We start from the raw sequence: 19941 nt of genomic DNA, 5'->3' as shown, positions 1-19941 counted from the left end.
TGAATTGTTGAGAAAAAAAATGTCATTTAGGTGTTTTCATGTAAGTTAGATGTGCTCCATAAGCATTTCTGGCCAATTTCTGCCCTGGTAATCGATTATAGGGGTCTTGTAATCGATTACCAGAGGAAAAATGGTCATTTGTACAGAAACTTGAACTATACTCCCTGTGACACCCGAGCACTGACGAGGGCGGGGAGTGATCGCCGGTGCAAGAAGCATGATGCAGGGGGCACAGACAAGGAGCGGCTCGTGGCAGGCTTCGAGTGGAAGGGGCACATGGACGAATCAAACATACACCGGAATGAGAGGGATCTAGAAACTGTATAGGTATGGGACTATACGGTTGAAGGATAACTTAAAGGAATTGATTTGGCTACTCATATCAACAAATGCATTTGCTTTTCGGTAGCCTAACTCATAAGAACTCCATGGTTAAGCGTGCTTAACCTAGAGTAATTATGGGATGGGTGACCTTCCGGGAAGTTTTCTCGGAAAGTGTGTGAGTGAGGACAAAGCACACTGGAAAGCCTCGTGTTGATCTGTGGGGGCAGTCAGCAGTCCCTGTAAGTTGCTGGGGCATTACACTAGGTGCAGTTAATTGGTACATAAGGACTGTTTCGTCCATATTTAAGTGGGGCAAATACTGTTTTGATACACTTGACACCATCAATGATGAGCAACATGAGGCTTCAATGCAAAAAAAATGGAAAAAATCACCCACAATGACATAAAAATGACCCTGGGGAGTCAAGTTCTTCCAACTGGGGAGTAACGTGTAACTTTTCATACAAATCAACAATCAGTCACTGGTAATCGATTCAAAAAATTTTGAAATCCAACTACTTGATCGAATTTCAAAATTCCATAATATCCTCTTCTAACCTACTTTAACTTCAAAGTCAATCTATGCATTAGAATCTCAAATGAGAGTTTAACAAATGGACAATAAATATATACATAAAAGTAAATGTAAATCACTAAAAAGTAATTACTGTATTTTTTTTGTTTTTACTGAAAGATACAGTGGTGTACTAAGGGAGAAGGATAGGAGTTGTGGGAAAAAGCATCTCTATATTCACTTTTTGGTTTTTCACATCGCATTAGCTTATAAAGGCACAATTCGTTTTTAATATCTAGGATCTTGATATTTTGGAAACTTTTTTTAATAACTTTTTGACGACAGGACAAGTGTCATCATTTTATTGATTTATTTGAATTTATGTTTAGAAAAATATTTAAAAAGAATCAATCACAACCTATCACGTATACGTTGTCAAAAAGTTGTGAAAAAAATGTCATTAAAAATACTTTTTCCTAATATCTATACCTCAATTTCATCTTCTACCTCACCACAACAGCAATTAAATCATCTTCCTCATCATCGTTATCTTTCAGACACACAAACATCATCATTTTCTTCAATCATCAAAGGAACATTTATCTCCTTCCTTCCATCAGCTACATCAACCTCCAATTCAATCCATCTTCACACCAGGGTCATCTCCTCCACACGCCCAACCATTCCACTATTCTCCACCCATATTTTACACAATAATCACTCAGAACCAAATGAAAATTTATGTGCATCATTCAATATTACAAGTATTCCATAATCATTTTTGCCACCATAACATGAAACACATCATTAACAACTTTTCAGTTCTACAGATATCAACAAAAGATAAAAGGCAAAAACTTTATTCAGTGGTGAACCTAACAAACCATACATAACATTGGTTTATGACCATTGTGTTGCAATGGAGGGAATCAAAAACAGGCCATCTTTTCTTCTAACAGTTAGTGCAAATTGCTCAGTCATGTCCAATTCCTCAGCTTTCATTCCATTGGGAAGCTTCCAATCAAAGTGATACAACAAAAGTGCGAGTGTGAGTTCAACATTCATCAAACCAAATGTGATACCTGGGCATATTCTTCTTCCAGCACCAAATGGAATCAACTCAAAATTATTCCCTTTGTAATCAACACAGCTATCAGTGAATCTCTCAGGATAAAACCTCTCTGGGTCACTCCAACTGTTTGGATCTCTTCCAATAGCCCAGGCATTGACAATTACCTTGCTTTTGACTGGTATATCATACCCATTAATCTCACATGTTTGTCCACATTCTCTTGGAAGTAAAAGAGGTGCTGGTGGGTGTAACCTCAATGTCTCTTTGATAACTAACAGCAAATATTTCATTTCATTGATGCAAGTTTCATCAACCCTTCCATTCATCTTGAATACCTCTCTCACTTCAGCCTGTGCTCTCTTCATCACCCTTGGATTCCTTATCATCTCTGCCATTGTCCAATCTATGGTAGTTGCTGATGTCTCACCTCCAGCAGCAAAGATATTCTACAAAAACATCAATTCATTTAATAACTTTATCTACACTACAGAAAAGTAAAAAATAGTTTGGATCACAAAACTTTTCATTATCCTTACATCAATTATAGCCTTAATGTTGTCATCAGTCAAGCAAATATCCTGATTTTCACCACTATCATCCTGAAATTTTAGAAGGACATCTACAAGGTCCTCTTCTGCTTCAACCAGACCTTCTTTGGATTTTGACCTTTTATCTTTGTGCTCCCTCATGATGTTTTCAAGTATTTGATCACTTTTTCGGTGCAATCTCTCAAGGGTAGGCCTCAAACCAGTAAAATTTTGGAGCCATGTGGCAGAAGGAAACAAATCTCCAATGTCAAATCCTCCTGCAGCCTTAAGCACTTCCTTTTGCACTGATATATATTGTTCTTGCTCTTTGCACGTCTTGCCAAAAGCTGCCCTCGAAATTATTGCATAGTTGGATGTGAGAAGTGCCTCAGAGAGATTGAATGGTGATCCATTTTCTGAAGCAATGATTTTGATGAGACTTGAGAGCTCTTCTTCTCTTATAGGCTTGAAAGAATTGAGACGTTTTGGAGTGAAAAGCTCAGCTGTGCAAATTTTCCTCAACTGTCTCCAATAATTTCCATAAGGGGAAAAAGATATGTTTGTGGCATCATAACCGATTATCTTTGAAGCTAGAATCAGAGGCCTTGATGCAAAGAGAAGATCATGAGTTTTCATTATCTCTTTGGCACATTCTGCTGAGGAAACAACTACAGTGAAGACCTCTCCAAGTTGGAGATGCATCAAGGGCCCATATTTTTTGGCCAAGTCTCTTAGTTTTCTGTGTGGTGTTGGTGTAACAAGATGAGGTATGTTTCCTATGATAGGTAGCTTCCATGGCCCTGGAGGTGTCTTTGGAGTTGGCTTAGTTTTGGTGAGATTCCTCCAAAATTTCAGTGCCACCAGCATCAGGAAGAAAAGGGCAATAGGAGCTAACATATCAAAGATCTTAAGATCCATGGAGATGGAAACAAAACGAAGACTTCAGTGTTAGTATGCTTCTTGTTATCTTTTATATTTGACAAGTTGCACATACTTTTATCAACCAAAAATTTCAAGAAAATGAATAGTTAGAACTATATCTGACTTCACCATACGCATAATATAGCAGTTTATTCTTTGCTTGAATTATTCAATTCCTTACTTAATTTTCATGATTCAGAGTTCACCCACTTTGTTTCGTTGTATTTGAGTTAGAGGTTGACTTTTCTGTATAGCTTTGAAGCACATAGTTGCCTATTTTTGTTGTTTTGCTGTGGAATCAAAATTGAAGGGTCCCATATATAAGTGGTTATATATTTGATAGGAAAATTCTTTTTAACAATTTCTTTTACAAAAGTTTATGTATTAGTTTTAGTTTGTGAATGGTCCTTTTCAAATATATAAAGAATAAAATAATAATACATAGTTTATATTTAAAAAAATGTTAAAAAAATTTGTTAACATGTGATAATCTTATTTGATATTACTGGTATGGGTTTGATTATTATTATTATTATTATTATTAAAAGTCAACATCTTTATCTTTGATTGTTATCTGTTACATGATACTATGAAGATTGTTTTCTATTGTGAAAATGCATTTTGTTGATTTGTTTATGTTTGAAACGTCGTTTGCTGTAGAGAGAAAATGAGTCGCAGTTGAAGTTACAATATATACTAAATTATTTTACTGAGTTCTTTCAATCAAGTCTTCGTATGCTAAAATCAATAAAAATAATTGTTCGTTTGTCTGTAGATTTATACCTGTTGATTTTTTTTAATAAATGTTATGAAACAAAAATTTTGGAACTTGCAGAGAATTTGAGACACGTACAAATTTTATAATAAAATTATAAAAGCAAAAAAAGTTAATATACTTTAAATCTCTATAATTATATATTTATGTATATAGCTTTGAAAAAAAATTGTTAATTAGTTTATACAATTGTTATGTCAATTTTAGTCTAATTCACGTGTCCTTGACTAATGAAAAAAACTATTGTAACAATATATAAAGTCACGTCGGACCATGATACTTTTGACAACTATTTTTTAACAACTTTTTGATAACAAGACACGTATCATCATTTTATTGATCAGTTTGAATTTATCTTTAAAAAAATATTTGAAACCGACCAATCATAAACTGCCACGTATGTATTATCAAAAAATTGTAAAAAAAAATTGTTAAAGAAATTTTTTCCTTATTTATATCTACTAAATCTTCTTAAAAGTAAAAACATGGTAACTCTGTATTAAAATAGCCTCAGTACAAAGAGAACTTTTTTTAATGTGTACAAGGTTGAAAGTCTCAATAGATTGAAAGGATCGGGATAAGAAATATATATAATTTTATTATTTTAATATTTTAAGTTAAAAATAGTATTAAACAAGTACCTTAGATTAATTAATGACTCTTTAGATCTATATCTTAACTTTCTACCGAATTGTCTCGATTTTCAATCAAACTATCCACATATCTTAATGACCTTGAAATACTGTCTATACATTAATCCACTTTAAATCCTCGAAGTTTTACGAATTTACAATTTTAATGCCAATGAAAATATAATTATACGTTTACATGATACAATTATCAAAAATTAAATAATTTTGGTTCATTGCTGTTGCAATATAAAAATGCCATTTGTAGAATGGTGATAAAACTTTTTAATAATAGACTTGAACATGTATCTTTTACCATTAAAATCATACACATACTCTTGCTTAACAACCAGATGACAAATTGTAATTAAATGAAATTTCTATCATAAAAAACTGAAAACTCAATTATAGGAACATAAACCCCTAATTCAAATTGAGTCTATACTTTATCCCAATTTTGTCTTTAAAAAATGTTTTTAAAAAATGTTTTGAATAATGAAAGAACAAAAAATCATTTAAACTGATTTTGACATCACTCTTAAATATGATACTATTGAACATGATATAAACAAAACCAAGTTTAAATTCTTTTGAAAACTAAAAGACGAAATATACTGTGTACTTTTTTATAGCAAAGTTACACATTCACGAAAGTAATAGCACTAAAACTGAATATAAATCATTGTATCATCACACCCTATTTTTCACTCCTTTCTAGGAAGCTTGGATCTTTTGCAAAAAATATTAGTCAAGATCCATAAAGAACCAACAAAGTTCCATATTTGACAAAGTATATAAAAATAAGAGCACACTGAAAAGCAGATTAACAGTTTTGTTTTCAGTGCACTAACATCAACACCAGAATAGTTTGAAGTCATATATCTTTCAAAAAACATGCATGTGAAATTTCATCCACATCAATGAATGCTTAGTTAAAAGATTTTATACCAGAGACATCATACTACAAACGAGAATGAAAAAAATATGTCTACCTCAAACGCTAAAACGTGAACAAGATCCGTTATTCTCTTTCTGAATTCACCGTGCCATCGTTTGGGAAAATCTGAAGCGAAGGAGCCGGGAAAACCAGTCATGCTGGCTGTTTATTCAAACCATCTTGGAACATGATAGTTCAGTGTTTACCCATTACGATCTCAAAAGCCCACCGCAGAATGTTTCCAAATTGCACTACTCAATCAATTGAAGCTAACTTTTATGGAATATAATCATATTATTCAGATTTGATACTGAGGGTGTGTTTGGAAGGACGGACGAAAATAGAAAGAAAATTAAATAAAAAAACAAAAATGAGGAAGAAAAAAGAAAACAAGTTTCACTTTCCCTTAATTTTGTTTATCGTATAAAAGAGATCACACAAGGATCTATTTAGTACAGTAAAAAAGGAATCGAGAGAATGGTGTGAAAATTGATTTAAAGGGAAAGTGAAAGAAATTATTGAAACTTAATTTAACAAATCCAGTTCACTCTTCTTCCATTTTTGCTAATCAAACAGAAAAATATCCCCATCATTATTTTCTTTCACCTCAACCAAACATACCAGAGTCAAAACCTCTCCCGCTTTAAAAAATGAACAACTCAAGCATGGTAAGATGATATCAAAATTCAACTGGTACAGGAGTTAAGGTAGGTAGTCTAACCAAAAATGGGAACATACTTTTCTGTACATCTGTCCGGCCACATCCTGGTTTCAGAAACCTAAACTGCTTGCACTTTATATGATATCAGAAGATGATAATTCCTGTTCCTTCCTAACTGATGCGTGAAGAACAAGCTTAAAACCCCCATAGAAAACCTCATCAGTCACAATGCCTAGTGGTGCCTATGGCTAAATTGTCCCATGGGTTTTGAAGGAGAACAGTGAAGAGGGCAAACATATAAGTTTATAAAAATTATATCGGAGATATATGGAGATATATGGGTTAATTTCTTACTAATCTAAAATTATAAATTAAAAAATTTGCCTCCCCTCCCTTCCTTTCCAAATCCAAACTCTCAAACATATCCTAAAGTAATTGGAGTGAGCACAAAGTAATGGCTTGGCTCAACTTAAATTTAGAGAAATATTAGCTTATTTAGCAAAATCTCTCAAGAAGCCAAAAGAAATGACCGGTCATTTCTCCTAAGTTAAACCAAAACATCCACTAAGCCTTGATGTCAACCTAGGTTTGGAGAGCTCAAATGCCACCATAGCCCAAGTGGCAAAAATCCCAGGATAACAAAGCAGAAGTTGCCCATCTTAGTTGTCTCATTTTTGTACAGTATTTAGCACTTGGATTCATCAAAAATATTTCTCCGAAACATGCTTTTATATACCTATAGTGCTGTAAAGACAAGAAAGAAAGCACGTTATAAATTCACAGGTGGACCAGCTAGAAATGGCATGTGAAGAAAAGGATTCCAATGTCACATGCAAATGTTTAAATAAAAAATACTGATAGAAACGTGCAGTCTTACAAGAGGCAATTCAAACCCCAACTTCGTTAGTCTTTGAAATGCAATTCCTACATCTCAAGAACATCCGCTGCACAACCAATCCCCCTATTGCACCTAGCCTACATGGCGAAAAACATGCTTGTAAACATCTCAATATCCTTCGGCCAAACAAAAAGAGATAAAATTCCGACAGTAACAAAAACACACAAAATAACTATTAAAGACATGTTTGGCTAAAAGGCACCAAAGACAATTTTTAAGAATAAAGAATGAAAAACTAAATTAATGGTAGTGTTTTCTTTTAAGTTCCAAATATATTACATGCATACTTTTTCATTTAATGTTTTCGTATTTCGATGTCTCACCAAAAATCATTGACGATATCTTCACACAAAATATTTAACATATAGCTGCCAGTAGCACACCGGGTTGCAACTCATTGGTGGCTTACAGGGATATAGAAAATACTGTTCAAAATTAATTAAAAAAGGTTTTCGTATTATAAAATGGACAGAAAAACAATAAAAATATTGTTAAAGAAACAGGAAAGAGAAGACCCGGGAACCGGGGAGGAAGAGGAGAAGAAATGTAGAGTCAGAAAGAGAACAGAGCATCACAGATCACGCCATTAAATTATAATGAGAATGTTTTGGTTTTGAGCCCTTCGTCTTAACTCCTTTTAAAGCATGAAAAGAGATAAACAATTGAATCTACAAACAACCTGGAAAATTACCAACCAAGGAAGCAGACACATTAACACAGAAGTAGAAAAATCAATCATTGATATTTCATGTTCACTTGGATATATGAAGTAGAAATTTGAGATATGGCAGAATAATCAACATGTACTTGTTGAAAAACAGCAAAGGCAAACAGACAACAAACAATACCACCCAGCCCCAAAGTCACAGTCATAGCATAGCCACACTTCAAAATGGCCAAGTGTTATGGCTGCATAACAGAAAACCAAATACAAACTTAAACTCAAGTTTATAGGATGTCCTAATTTACTATCATATCGTGGAACTGATACAACTATTTATTACAATGATGACCCAATAGCCCACAGCCGCAAAGCTTACCCTAACTTACCATCAAAACACATTAATACCTTCCATCGTACTTAGCTTGCATCCGGCACAACAAGTGCAACGACAAAAGCAAAAGACAATGTAGGCAGGATCACAACTCTTCTCAAAATTTATGAATCAGAAGAATTGAAACCCTTCGATTCAAAACTCAAGCAGAAATAAAAAAAACTAGTAAAAACAACCCATAGAGGCCTCAAACAAAAGCTCTAACTTAGATCTAGATTATCAAAATTACTTAACCAATCAACAGTTGACTCTACCAGGATACGTTCAATTACTTATACAATCAAAACATTTTATGTGCTTAAAAAAAATTATCCCATGCAGAGAAGTACGAGATCACCACCACACCAGAAAAGAACTAACCACTCGCATTTGTGACTGAAAATGACAATCAGTGGCACAATAAATAAAAGGAACGTTTTTCTTCAAACCATCAAGCCCGTTCCCTTCCCCATCACAAAAAGTAACTATCATAAACGTTAAACCAAAGCCATATCAATATCATCCAGCAGAATCACTCACTAGCTAGCGTATAAAATTTAATTAAGGTCGTCATATATTCAAAAGCTGAAACAGCACAATAAATACAGTACGTCACAGCCCCAAACTAATTAAATCCTACAATCTCAGAAAATTAAAATGCTCCCTTCCAATCTCTGACGACCAAAAACACCACGCGAGAAAGAGAAATCAATTATTCGCCCCGGCGCCACAGCACACATTCAGATGCAAGTAAACCATCAATTTCATTCTTATAGCATTACCGTTCTTCCTAAAGAGTCCCTAAAATATAATAAAAACTATTAAAGTAACATTACAAAGAATCCTTCAAATGTTAGAAAATCTTTTAAATTCAACTAATAGCAAAGCATGTTTAGATTACCATTGGTTCCATTTTAGAAGTACTTTCAAACTAAAAGAAACAAAAGTATGTTTAGCACTCAAGTACTTTTCAAGCATCTATCCAAACACACACTAGGCATTAGATATTCAATACTTAAGGGATCACTTAAATAATTTCATTACTATAGGAAATACTCAGGAGACAGGGTAAATACTCTGAGAACGAAATTGATGTTCCATTCTCGGAAACCAGCATCGATAAAGTCACTCCTTCTCCTCCCTCTCCCGATTCCACTGCTCGATCCTCGCGCGGCGTTCCTCGCTACCTTCTCTGGCGGGACTCTCGGCGTGTCTCCGTCGTCCACCGCCGTCTCTCTCTCTATACTCCCGCCTCCCACCGCTGCGGGAGTCCCTCTCCCGTCCCTCCCGGCGGTGCCTTGGACTCCTGCTGCGGCTGCGACTGCGGCTCCGGCTGGTGTGGTGGTAGCGTCCACCTCCGCGGTGGTGATGGCGGCCGAAGAGCCTCCGGCGGAGGTCCCTTCCGATGAGCTTGACGTGCATGAAGTTGCAATATCCGCCGCGGTTGCAGCTGTTCTCCTCAAACTGCCGACACGTGGCCTCGCGGAAGTCGGTGACAGGGGAGAAGTCGGCGATGATGGGGCGGGCGTTGTAGAACCGTCCGTGGAGCGCTTGGAGGGCCTTGGCGGCCTGGTCCTCCTCGCGGAACTGGACGTAGACATTGCCGATCATGTGGTCGGCGAGATTGTCGCAGACATTGAGGCTCTCGATCTCGCCGAACTTTGCGAGCTCCGTGAAGATGTCCTCGTAGAAGTCCTCGAAGTGCTGCTGGATCTTGCGCGGGTCCAGCGGCTGCCCCTGCGGATCCACCCCGGGCGTGATCATGTCGGGACGCTGGTACATGTTGGACAGCAGCAGCGTTGGCGAGATGCTTGGCCGGTTGTGCAGCCGCGAACACCGGTCGCCGTGCCGGCACGCGCCGATCTTGAAGTAGAACGGACAGTTGACGCGATCCTTCTCCGTCCCGAAGATCGATGCCAGGTGCTCCGCCATGCTCCGGTCAGGAATCGGTTCCTTCGATTTTGCTGATTGATTGGTTTGATTTTACTGATTTTGAATCTGCGATTGAATTCTGTCTGCCGTAGGGTTTGGGAAGCCCTAATCGAAACAAACGATTGATGGATCGAATTTAGAAGTGCTGCCCCAACACTTTGATTTTATTAATTTATATATGTTCAGCACTTTGAACACACTTTCTCTCTCTCTCTCTCTCTCTCTCTCTCTCTATGGTTAGTCTCTTACTTTCTCAATCAATTTATGCTCGTGGAATTAATTAACGGAGCCCACGAAACTCTTTTTCTTATCTTAAATTTTAGTTTCGGGTGTTTTTTAATTATTTGATACATGATTTTGGGTCTTTATTTATATATTTATATAATTTAAATTTATTAAAAATAAATTTTATTTTAATTTGTTTTACATATTCTCAAGTATTTTATATATTTATTAAATTTAAATTTTATTTTATACGTCTTCCTTAGTTCAGATTTTTTCCTCCTAAATTGGACTTTTCACTGAACAAAATTTTATTGAGATACATTCTTTCATGTAGGTTATTTCACTAAGACCGGATGGACCTAACATTTGCAAGCTACAATTAACGGAGAATCTATTAACACTTTATTTCTAGCTACCAAGTCAGAGATATTTACTACCTCTAAGATATTATAAAATATTTCATATAAAATTGGAAACAAAAGATTAATTAAGCCTATTTTCTTTCTTCTTCTTCCCTTGTAGCATTTTCCACTCTTCTCCTTTCTCTACATTGTGATGAGAGCGACAATGGTAGGAAGTGGTGCACTGCTGAAAGGTTAGAATTTTCCTCTTATGGGTGAGATACTAATTATGAAAGTGCACTCTTTAGTCCTTGAGAAATGAAAAAATACATTTGACTTCAAATGTTTCAAACACACTGAATATGGAGCCACATCCTTTCTTACTCCATGCTTCTTTTAACACTTCATTCTTACACATTTACTAAAATATTTGTCCATTACTTATGTTTCGGGGTAGGAGGTCGAGTATATTCACAAAACACATTTTTACACTTTACTCCATGTTTATCGGTAAATCTATATGTCTTTAGTCAAAGTCCTTTCTTGTCAATATGTTAAATTGTCTCAGGTACTAAAGACACTTCGATGTTTAAGTTAATAATTAATCCGAACGACAATCAGAGCAAAGTCTTAAATTCACAATAAATGTGATCATCTATCTCTTACTTTGACCTCTATTTATAGTTTTTGAAATAGACCTAAGATTAACAAAACTCATTATAGGCTAATTAACACTTACTCTTAATCTTAGTTTGTAGTAGTTCTTTAAAGATATTTATTGTCAAAATTGTCTGTACGATCCTTACCTACATTCAGCCGAGCGACCCTTGTCTTGTTTGCCCAAATTCACAAGTTCAAATATTTGTGATCAATCATTCATTCTCATTGATTCTTTCCTCCTAGTCCTAGTTACGTGGTTGTCTGGATATACAATATAACTTAGATAGAAAAAAAATTAAATTACATGTTTTTTGATAAGTTCAAAAATAGTCTATTCAATAATAAATTTCAATTTTTTTTTGTTTTCATAAGCTTATGATTATTTTGAATTAGGTAAATCCTTTTTTTAAAACTATATTAGGAATTGGACAATTAAGAACATTTTCAGTTTATGAAATCCACAGCTGTATATTAGATTTTTAATTAATCTAAAATATTTTTATATTATACAATCTTAAATCTTAAAGTATAAAAGTGTATGCTTCGTCATTTTTTATATAATATGGGTGGTAATAAGAAGATGCAGGTTAGATACACTCTCAAGAGGCATCTCCATGCTTGCTTCCAATTACAAATAATAGTTGCTTCATACGATTATAACATTTCACAATGATGGATTGAATTAAGAAAAACATGTCATATGCACCAACTACAACAAAAATTGAAGTTAGGCGGAAATTTAAAAATGCTTATAACAAATTTAAGTTACTCAGATTGAATACATTGTTGGGAACTAAATGATATCTTTATCAAACTTGCTGCTACATTAAGCAAATGTACATTCACAAAAGTATAATCCTTAACCTTTATCCTCTGATTGGTATTTCTGTAACATGTTCTACTTTTTGTTCGATTGGTATTTCAATTATCAGTATATGAAGTACCCGCAATAAATCCCGGACAGTTAATAGCATAACATACAGGTAGAAACATGAAATTTTTACAATGGTCAAAGTTATTTTCTTTTTTGTGAAAAATATTTTACAAACATTAGAGTTTTGCCAATGAACTGAATTGATTCGAAGTAATGTCCACTTCACACATTAAAAATTTCTTAACCAAACAATTCGAACATCGTTTTTAACCACAAATACCAGTACCAATTTAAAGCAAATGTGGGTCAAAGCTTTCTAGGGGAAAGCTGAGCCAAAATTATTGAAGAAATGATGACATTCTCAAAAAGGTTGAATGAATTATCTGGGGAGGCTGTTCTGAGGAAAGTTGCGCAGTGGATTCTTCCTTAGTAGTTCTGTTTCCCTGAAAGGAAGAACCATACATGCATGTGTCAATTAATTCATCAGGACCCTGCTCAATCTTTAACCAAATATTGCCAAGTGAAGTTACCTTTTCAATTCCTTGTCGTCCTCCTGCTTAATCTTCAAACTAGTGCACTTAGGACCCTCTTCTTTTGTACTTTTTGAACTGCCAATCAATGGTACACCAGAAGCACATAAACCTTCATTTCACTGAATAACATTATATCTTGCTGATAAAATATGTTTGATGTTCCTATGTTCTGGTAAAAATTGATTTCCCTTCATTTTGTGACTATCTTTTGTCTAACAATTGCTCTGATTGTTAGACAACTTCTTTTGTGACTATCTCATCACCGGTAGTAACTCAAAAAGGACAAGTTGTGTACTGCTAATATGAAAAATTAAAGAATAGTGTTTTTTTTAACCCCATTTTTAAAGGAAATTTGTGTTTGTGGTCAATTAAGAAACATCTCAACGTAAATTTGGCAGCCAGATAGTCACAAAATTAAAGAATAGTGTTTTTTTTAACCCCATTTTTAAAGGAAATTTGTGTTTGTGGTCAATTAAGAAACATCTCAACGTAAATTTGGCAGCCAAACTGATTTTGTGCAGATTCGACTTACTCTTGGCATTCTTCATCAACAAACACTGGGATAAAGGCACTTGGAGTAGCCCCTCCAGCTCTTATTCCAACTCGCTGTGGAACCTGAAATCATTGAATGTAGCAACACACACCCTTGAAATCATTCAACAATTTGGGTAGTAAAGTACAGCTTTCTAAGATTATTATAGTCAACCATGAAACGCAAGCAAAAGGTTGAAAATTAGTACCTTAAAGGATTTCCACCTGCCAGGAATAGGATTGTTTTCCTTATTTCTGTCAGCTCGAGCTCCAAGTGTGTGCCAAGAGTGCGATTGCTCTGGATGACGAGGATCGGTTTCACCAGTTGCAGCTGAATCTTTATAGATGGAAAATGGAACTGCTCGAATCCTACAGGAAGAGAGAATAATATGATGGACATTCATCAAGAATCCTAAATAAAAATATTCACAGGAGCCGAAAAACCTTTCACATAGGAATATTGCCTGAGTTTTGAGTTAAGTTTTCATATATTTCTCTACAAGAGAAAACTGTAGAGTGCAATTAAAAAAAAAAAAACAATCACATAGCAAACTCCAACTTAATAAAAACAAAGAAACAATCATATTACCTATCATTCTTAGCAGAAAGATCACAGTTTGTGGTCAAAGTGGACAGGGAAGAACCTGGAACCACAGGGATAGATGTTCAGAATTCAAATTCATGATTTTGAAACAAATGATTATGCACCAAGTAAAGGACTCACGATTTTCTCGATTGCCAAGAACAGTTCCAAAGCTACGTGAGGGTGCCACTTTTTCTACTGAATCCTAGACAGCAGAAGAATATAGTAGATACATCAAAAGATCATTTTACAACTAAGAACAGTTTCAAAGAAGCACTCAAGTGGAAGACCGCATACATCTTTAGCTGTTGTTGACCTTGTCAGCGAGTGTGCAAGAAATTTCCTGTAAGCAGCCTTCAATTTGTCATCTGGTTGAGCATTCCTTCAAAATGAGTAATAAAATGAGGGATATAGCATTTGCAAGTTTGCAACTCAAAGTTCATAGGAAAATACGACATCAAAGAAGTATTCAATGCTGATACAAAAAACCACCAAAAACTTGTATTGTGAACCACAAAGTCCAAACCCCAAATTTGCTTACATGGAAAAGCACATGGAGTTATTCAACTGTTTTTAGAATGTTTGAGTTAAGTTAGTCCCCGTCCAAAAATACTTTTCAGACCAAAACATACAAAGGGTATCTGTTTAACAACCAGTAGTACTTCTTAATGTTATCCAAATATCCACAATATAACTAACTATTATCAAAACAGAAAAGACTTCATTCACAAGCTCCAAGAGATTAGCGTCCTTACCTGGATATGCCAAGCTCGAATATCTGGTTGGCAGCTTTAAACTTGTTCTTAGATTCCAAGTGCAAAGCATAAGAAATGTAGAAATTGGAATGAGATTTTCCAATTCCATTTGCATCCAGAAAAGCATAAATAACTTCGGCATCAAAGCAATTATCTGCCTGCAACATTTCTTAAATTGTCACAAATAATTGAAGTAACCACCACATTGATACACACAAGAGTGTCATTAGAGCACCCACATATTCAAGCCACACTTTGAGGTAGCGCAGGTCATCCTTATAGCGCTCTGAATGCCAAAAGGCACGCACACACTGCTCATAAATCACCACCAGCCCGGAACTGTCTCCACCGGGAGGAAACGCTTCCTGAACCCACTTGATACACCTTCAACGTTACAATAACTTCAATAAAAACTCTGTCCTCTTCTCAATTATTTTATTTTTATTATTATTATTATTATTATTATTATTAATTTAGTACATCTTAATTTCTTAATTAATTGAACGTATAAATACTCTACTCTTACTAATGAAAAAATTACTCTAAAATATCATGATACAATGGGGCACAGAGGTCCAAAATAAAGAATTAAGTGGTCAAACTATCTTATACGATATAATTAGAATATTGTTTATTTTACATTTTAATTTTCAAAAATTAGATGATGACACTTGTAGGATCCTCGTTTAGCTGCTGGTGTATTTTTGGTTATATAAATGTTTGTCTCTTTACCTATCAATTATGTGCACCAATAGGTGTGTCCTCAATAAATGACGAGATATTGTTAAGATTTCAAGGGTTGAAAGTAATCTCGTGGATAGATTTGTTCATGTTTTCTGAATTATGAGTGCATCAAAGCCTATCCATCATTCTTGAAGAACATGAATGTATTATATATTAGCTTCTCTTTAGTTTTAATAGTATTTTTTCGTTATTTTCGCACTAACTGATTCATTTTCTTCTCATCATCATATTAGTTAAACTGAAGTAATCTGAGTTGTTTGCCTAAAAAAAAGGAAAAATTTGAGCTACCGTATACATACTTTGGAGTTCGTGTGGGCGAATTCAATTAGGACATGTGGAACAATTAATTTTAGTGTGTATAGCGACAAAAATGAAATTTCAACCTTGAACACCATACAAACTCTCCAAACCCCCACCAAGAGATCCACCAAATTGAGCTATAATGACACCCAGAATTATTTACTACAAAACAAGCATATTTTTCCTTTTTCAATCACTACGATTAATCCATGATGCTAATTTACACTATTATAATAATAAAAAAAAAAGATGATTCAACTGATAATTAACCATTTTTTTGTGGTAGAAATAAAAAAGGTGAATAGAAAAGTTAGAGGGATGCAGGTACTGACTGTAGCCAGGGGAGGAGAGGGTCGTCTCCCTGGTATTCGTCGATGGCTTCGATGAGTTTCCTGTCGAAAGGAACTCAGAAGTGAGATGAAGAAGAGATCAGGAAGAGAAGGAAGAAGAGTGAAAGAAAGAGGTAGAGAGAGAGAATAAACCTTCGATGTTGGACGATGGATTTCTTGAGGTGAGTGTGAGTGTGGGATTTGAGGGCGTGGTTGAGGAGGTTAACGTTGCGGCCTCGCTTCAGCGGCCTCACGTTCTCCTTGAAGATCTCCCACTCGTTACCGTTGGTTCTCTTCGACGCCAGAAACTCGCTCTCTGGATCGATTGTTGTGTTCTTGATCTCAGCTTCCGCCATTGTTGCTGCACTGAAACGATTCTCTTCGCTCTCTGAAGGAAAAGGGGAAAAAGGGAAGAACTTGTTGAAGGTGAAGGGGGGAGCGTTGTTCGGTTTTGTGGTTCAAATTTTGAAAATATAAATTATGCTTATTCTCACCAACTAGCCGTTACATCCCGTTCCTATAGAATATAGGAAGAAGAGGACACATAAAATTCGCAAATTAAGGATAACCTTTTTCTTGCGAGTTCAATACAAATTAGTATTCAAGAATTATGTAGTAATAATTCCAAGTTATTTAATTATTTTGAAATAAAAATTTATATAATTATTTATTTTAGTAAAAATATTACTTTTATTTATTTGAAATTAAAATTATCTAATTATAAAAAGGACGACTTAAGTCATTTAACACATGTAAAATCTCTAAGTCTATTCATTGCATAAATATTTCGGAAGTAGAATCATTTATTAGTAATAATAAGTGTGTAATTTCAAAAGTACTGTGAGAATAAAGAAATGTGTTTTTAATGTTTTCAAATTATAAATGTATTTTGACATTTTCTTTTAAGAAAAAAATAAGTTAGTTTATCCTGTTTTATTGTCAATTTATGATTAAATGATAGTGTATTATATAAAAGTAAAGAATATTGAAAGTAAGAATACTTATATTATTAAGATAATGTATTATGCAAAAGTAAAGAATAAAGTACCAATACTTATATTAAGTAATTAAAATTATAGATAATTCACATTAAGTAACTAATATTAAAAATTAAGAGACTTTAATTTTTGAAAAAAAAAATATTACTCAGAAAAAACAAAATTACAATTAAGTCTTCTTCTAATATGTTTTTCTTTGTTTTTTAGAGCTTTATTTCATTTTTGAAAAATTGAAGTACTAATCTATGATTAAAATTTTATATATAAAAAAAAAATATACTGAAGCTTACCTTTGTTAAATTGTCAGAACCAAAAAGTAGATTTAAGTACATCTTTTTTTCGTTCTATTGAGCAAACACTAATTGACTAATCAAAATTTAAACAGAAAAAATGTGATAGAGAGAAATAAATATCAAAGAAGGAAAACAATCAATTATTTAAAACAGAAAAAATAAGTTTCACTAATTTTGGTAATACATTATAATTATATATATATATATATATATGCTAAATAATATATTTATATAATGATAATAATATTTAGTTATTATTATATACAGACAATAGCAATACTTAATATGTTTATTAACCTACACAATCATAAACTTATCCTTAATAACATCTAGAAAATAAAATAACTAATTCTTTTTCTAAGTTAAAATTAGTTTAGGTATTAGCAATGAGATTTTTAGAGTTTGGGTTAATCATTCCATTAGTTTTCATTTTTACAGCGAAATATCAAATCAGTCTATATTTTTTTATTTGTCTCAATTTGATTTTTAATTTAAAAAAATTGATGCAATCAAATCTTTGTCATTATATTAGCTAAAATGATGTTAGAAGATGATGAGATGAACATATATAATATATATGTGACATTTGATTTTGAAATGAGTTCAACAAACATGTTGATTAATGTTTTTTGACGTATCAATTAATCTCTCTTTTTTATTAAAGTCCTAGATTATTCGACGTTTTTCATGTTGGTCTTCTTCTTTCACGTTCTTGATCTTGGTTTTTCATCTTCTTCAACATTTTTTATTTTGGTTCTTTTTCTTCTTCGACATTCTTTATTTTAATTCTTTTTCTTGTTCAATGTTCTTCATCTTGCTTTTTTTCATCGTTTTAGTTGGAGTAAGTCAGGTATGTCTTGGACCATTCCTGTTCATCTTCCACATGTAATGGATGGTGAATGCAAAATCCTAGTCTCTCTTATTGCGATGGTAGAGGATCGAAGAGTCTTAGTGTATCACTCGTTTTTCTTTCTAAAGAGAAATCATTTTTGAGAACTACAAAAGTTATTAGGAATAAAAGGAAACAGTTTTGAGGTTGCTTTAAGTATAATGTCAAATGCATGGAAGCCATGATATTTCTGCTATTACTTTTTAACTGAAGTTATTGTCGAAATACTGAATTGTTGTCATTGTTGTTGTTTTTTACGGAGTGGAAGTGAAGATGATGGTTGCAATTACTTCAGATGGTGAAATCAAGATGAGATTGAGGAAAGAGGTACCATTGTGAAGGACGAGGGAAAGGATGACACTTTTGTGAATAGTGAAGAAAGAGATGGTGATAGGAAGATGATACGTGAAGAAATATGTCAAGATTCTTCAAAAATAGATTAAGGTGTTCATAAGAGTGATTTCTATTCTTTGTGTCATTAACATAATTGTATATTCAATGTTGTTTACAAATCCATGAGGTGTTGTAATAGTGTTATTGAGTTTACTCAAAATCTTAAATATTCACGTATTTAAAAAAATCACATCATAGACTTCTTTATTAAACCATATCATTTTAAAACTCCGCAACTGATTATTTAATGTCATTTAGCCAATTTAATGGCAAAGACCTAGTTGTATCAATTTTTTCAAATTAAAAATCAAATTGAAACAAATTAAAAAACAGGAACTGATTTGTGATTTTGCCTAAAAAAATATTTAACCTATTAGTCAAATATGTTAAGATTCCTTACATTTTAGCCTACCACATAATATAATATAATATATAATAATAATAATAATAATGATGATAATAATAATAATAATGAGTATGTGGATAATAGATTAAAAAAAAAGTCATGGTCCAATTTTTGATAGGAATTTAAAGTTATTATTAAAGAAATAAAAATTGAACAAAAGTATTACAGTGAAAAGAACAAATTTAAAAATTAATATTTTATTATTTATAACATATAAATAAAAAAATTAAAGTAGAAACATGAACAAAATATATAAGTTTATACTTATAAATATATTATATTAATAAAGTAATAAATAAAAATACTTAGTACTATTCAATAAAGTAATAAAAGAAAAAAAATCATTAATCCACAATTCAATTCGCGTGTAACATGTTATAGAAAATCAACTTGTACGGAGTAAAATGTTTATTGCAGATTATGGAGTTAATCCGTATGATTTATCGAGCATCATTACTTTTAAGTATTTTTTTACTAATATTTTAATTTATGTAATTTAGATTATAAATAAATATTCTGTTTCCGCTTTTTAATTATTGAAAAATAGGGTGTTTCATCCTACACCTCCAAGTTTTCATCCTACACCTCCAAAAATTACCATTTTAACCTTAATTAATATTATTTTAATATTTTCTCTTTCTTCATAAAGTTGCACCTCTCTAATTTTTTCTCTTTCTTATTAAAGTCAACCTACGCCCTTCTAATTTTTTTTCTCTCTTATTATAGTCATCCTACACCATTTTAATAGACTTTAAAATCTATACAATTTTTTTTATAAATTTTTTAAATTTCATTTTAAATTTAATAATAGTTTAATTTAATTTAAAATTTTAAAATTATTTAATATACGTTTATTTCTTAAT

At 33.2% G+C, this 19941-nt stretch overlaps 3 protein-coding genes across 4 annotated transcripts; all 3 read right to left on the bottom strand.

Annotated features, from left to right (window-relative positions):
• Nucleotides 1-1264: 1264 nt before the first annotated feature.
• Nucleotides 1265-3430, bottom strand: LOC106777237 (cytochrome P450 71D11). Its single transcript, XM_014664795.2, has 2 exons — nt 2447-3430; nt 1265-2356 (listed from the first exon to the last, which is right to left on the bottom strand). Exons 1-2 carry the CDS (start codon nt 3353-3355, stop codon nt 1739-1741), a joined length of 1527 nt encoding a protein of 508 aa, XP_014520281.1. The 5' UTR covers nt 3356-3430; the 3' UTR covers nt 1265-1738.
• A 2091-nt stretch (nt 3431-5521) lies between these two features.
• Nucleotides 5522-10463, bottom strand: LOC106777776 (splicing factor U2af small subunit A). 2 transcript variants are annotated; one of them, XR_001376984.2, is made up of 3 exons: nt 9369-10462; nt 7238-7335; nt 5522-7104 (listed from the first exon to the last, which is right to left on the bottom strand). XR_001376984.2 is itself a non-coding variant. In XM_022776022.1 (2 exons), the coding sequence occupies exon 1, from the start codon at nt 10222-10224 to the stop codon at nt 9418-9420; it is 807 nt and encodes a 268-aa protein (XP_022631743.1). In that variant the 5' UTR covers nt 10225-10463; the 3' UTR covers nt 5522-7104; nt 9369-9417. The 2 variants fall into 2 exon arrangements, 1 of the variants encoding a protein (XP_022631743.1); XM_022776022.1 differs by lacking the exon at nt 7238-7335 and having other exon boundaries at nt 9369-10463.
• Nucleotides 10464-12524: 2061 nt separating this feature from the next.
• LOC106777195 (mitotic spindle checkpoint protein BUBR1) lies at nt 12525-16604 on the bottom strand. Its single transcript, XM_014664738.2, has 11 exons — nt 16253-16604; nt 16103-16162; nt 14966-15110; nt 14727-14884; nt 14269-14353; nt 14113-14176; nt 13978-14032; nt 13598-13757; nt 13390-13472; nt 12855-12932; nt 12525-12767 (listed from the first exon to the last, which is right to left on the bottom strand). Exons 1-11 carry the CDS (start codon nt 16453-16455, stop codon nt 12704-12706), a joined length of 1155 nt encoding a protein of 384 aa, XP_014520224.1. The 5' UTR covers nt 16456-16604; the 3' UTR covers nt 12525-12703.
• Nucleotides 16605-19941: the final 3337 nt, after the last annotated feature.

The sequence above is a fragment of the Vigna radiata genome, chromosome 11, assembly GCF_000741045.1.
Source record: "Vigna radiata var. radiata cultivar VC1973A chromosome 11, Vradiata_ver6, whole genome shotgun sequence".
Lineage (NCBI taxonomy): Eukaryota > Viridiplantae > Streptophyta > Magnoliopsida > Fabales > Fabaceae > Vigna > Vigna radiata.
The sequence above is the reverse complement of the archived record's forward strand: the minus strand, read 5'-3'. Positions and strand labels throughout refer to the sequence as shown.

Bases quoted from the DNA above. Each gene is read 5' to 3' on its own strand.
- LOC106777195 (XM_014664738.2), bottom strand. From the start codon at position 16,455: ATGGCGGAAGCTGAGATCAAGAACACAACAATCGATCCAGAGAGCGAG. The intron at 14,354-14,726 runs GTAAGGACGCTA...CTCATTTTGAAG, and splicing joins TTCGAGCTTGGCATATCCAG to GAATGCTCAACCAGATGACA. The intron at 12,933-13,389 runs GTAAGTCGAATC...ATTGATTGGCAG, and splicing joins GTTGATGAAGAATGCCAAGA to TTCAAAAAGTACAAAAGAAG.
- LOC106777237 (XM_014664795.2), bottom strand. From the start codon at position 3,355: ATGGATCTTAAGATCTTTGATATGTTAGCTCCTATTGCCCTTTTCTTC. The intron at 2,357-2,446 runs GTAAGGATAATG...ATGTTTTTGTAG, and splicing joins ACATTAAGGCTATAATTGAT to AATATCTTTGCTGCTGGAGG.
- LOC106777776 (XM_022776022.1), bottom strand. From the start codon at position 10,224: ATGGCGGAGCACCTGGCATCGATCTTCGGGACGGAGAAGGATCGCGTC.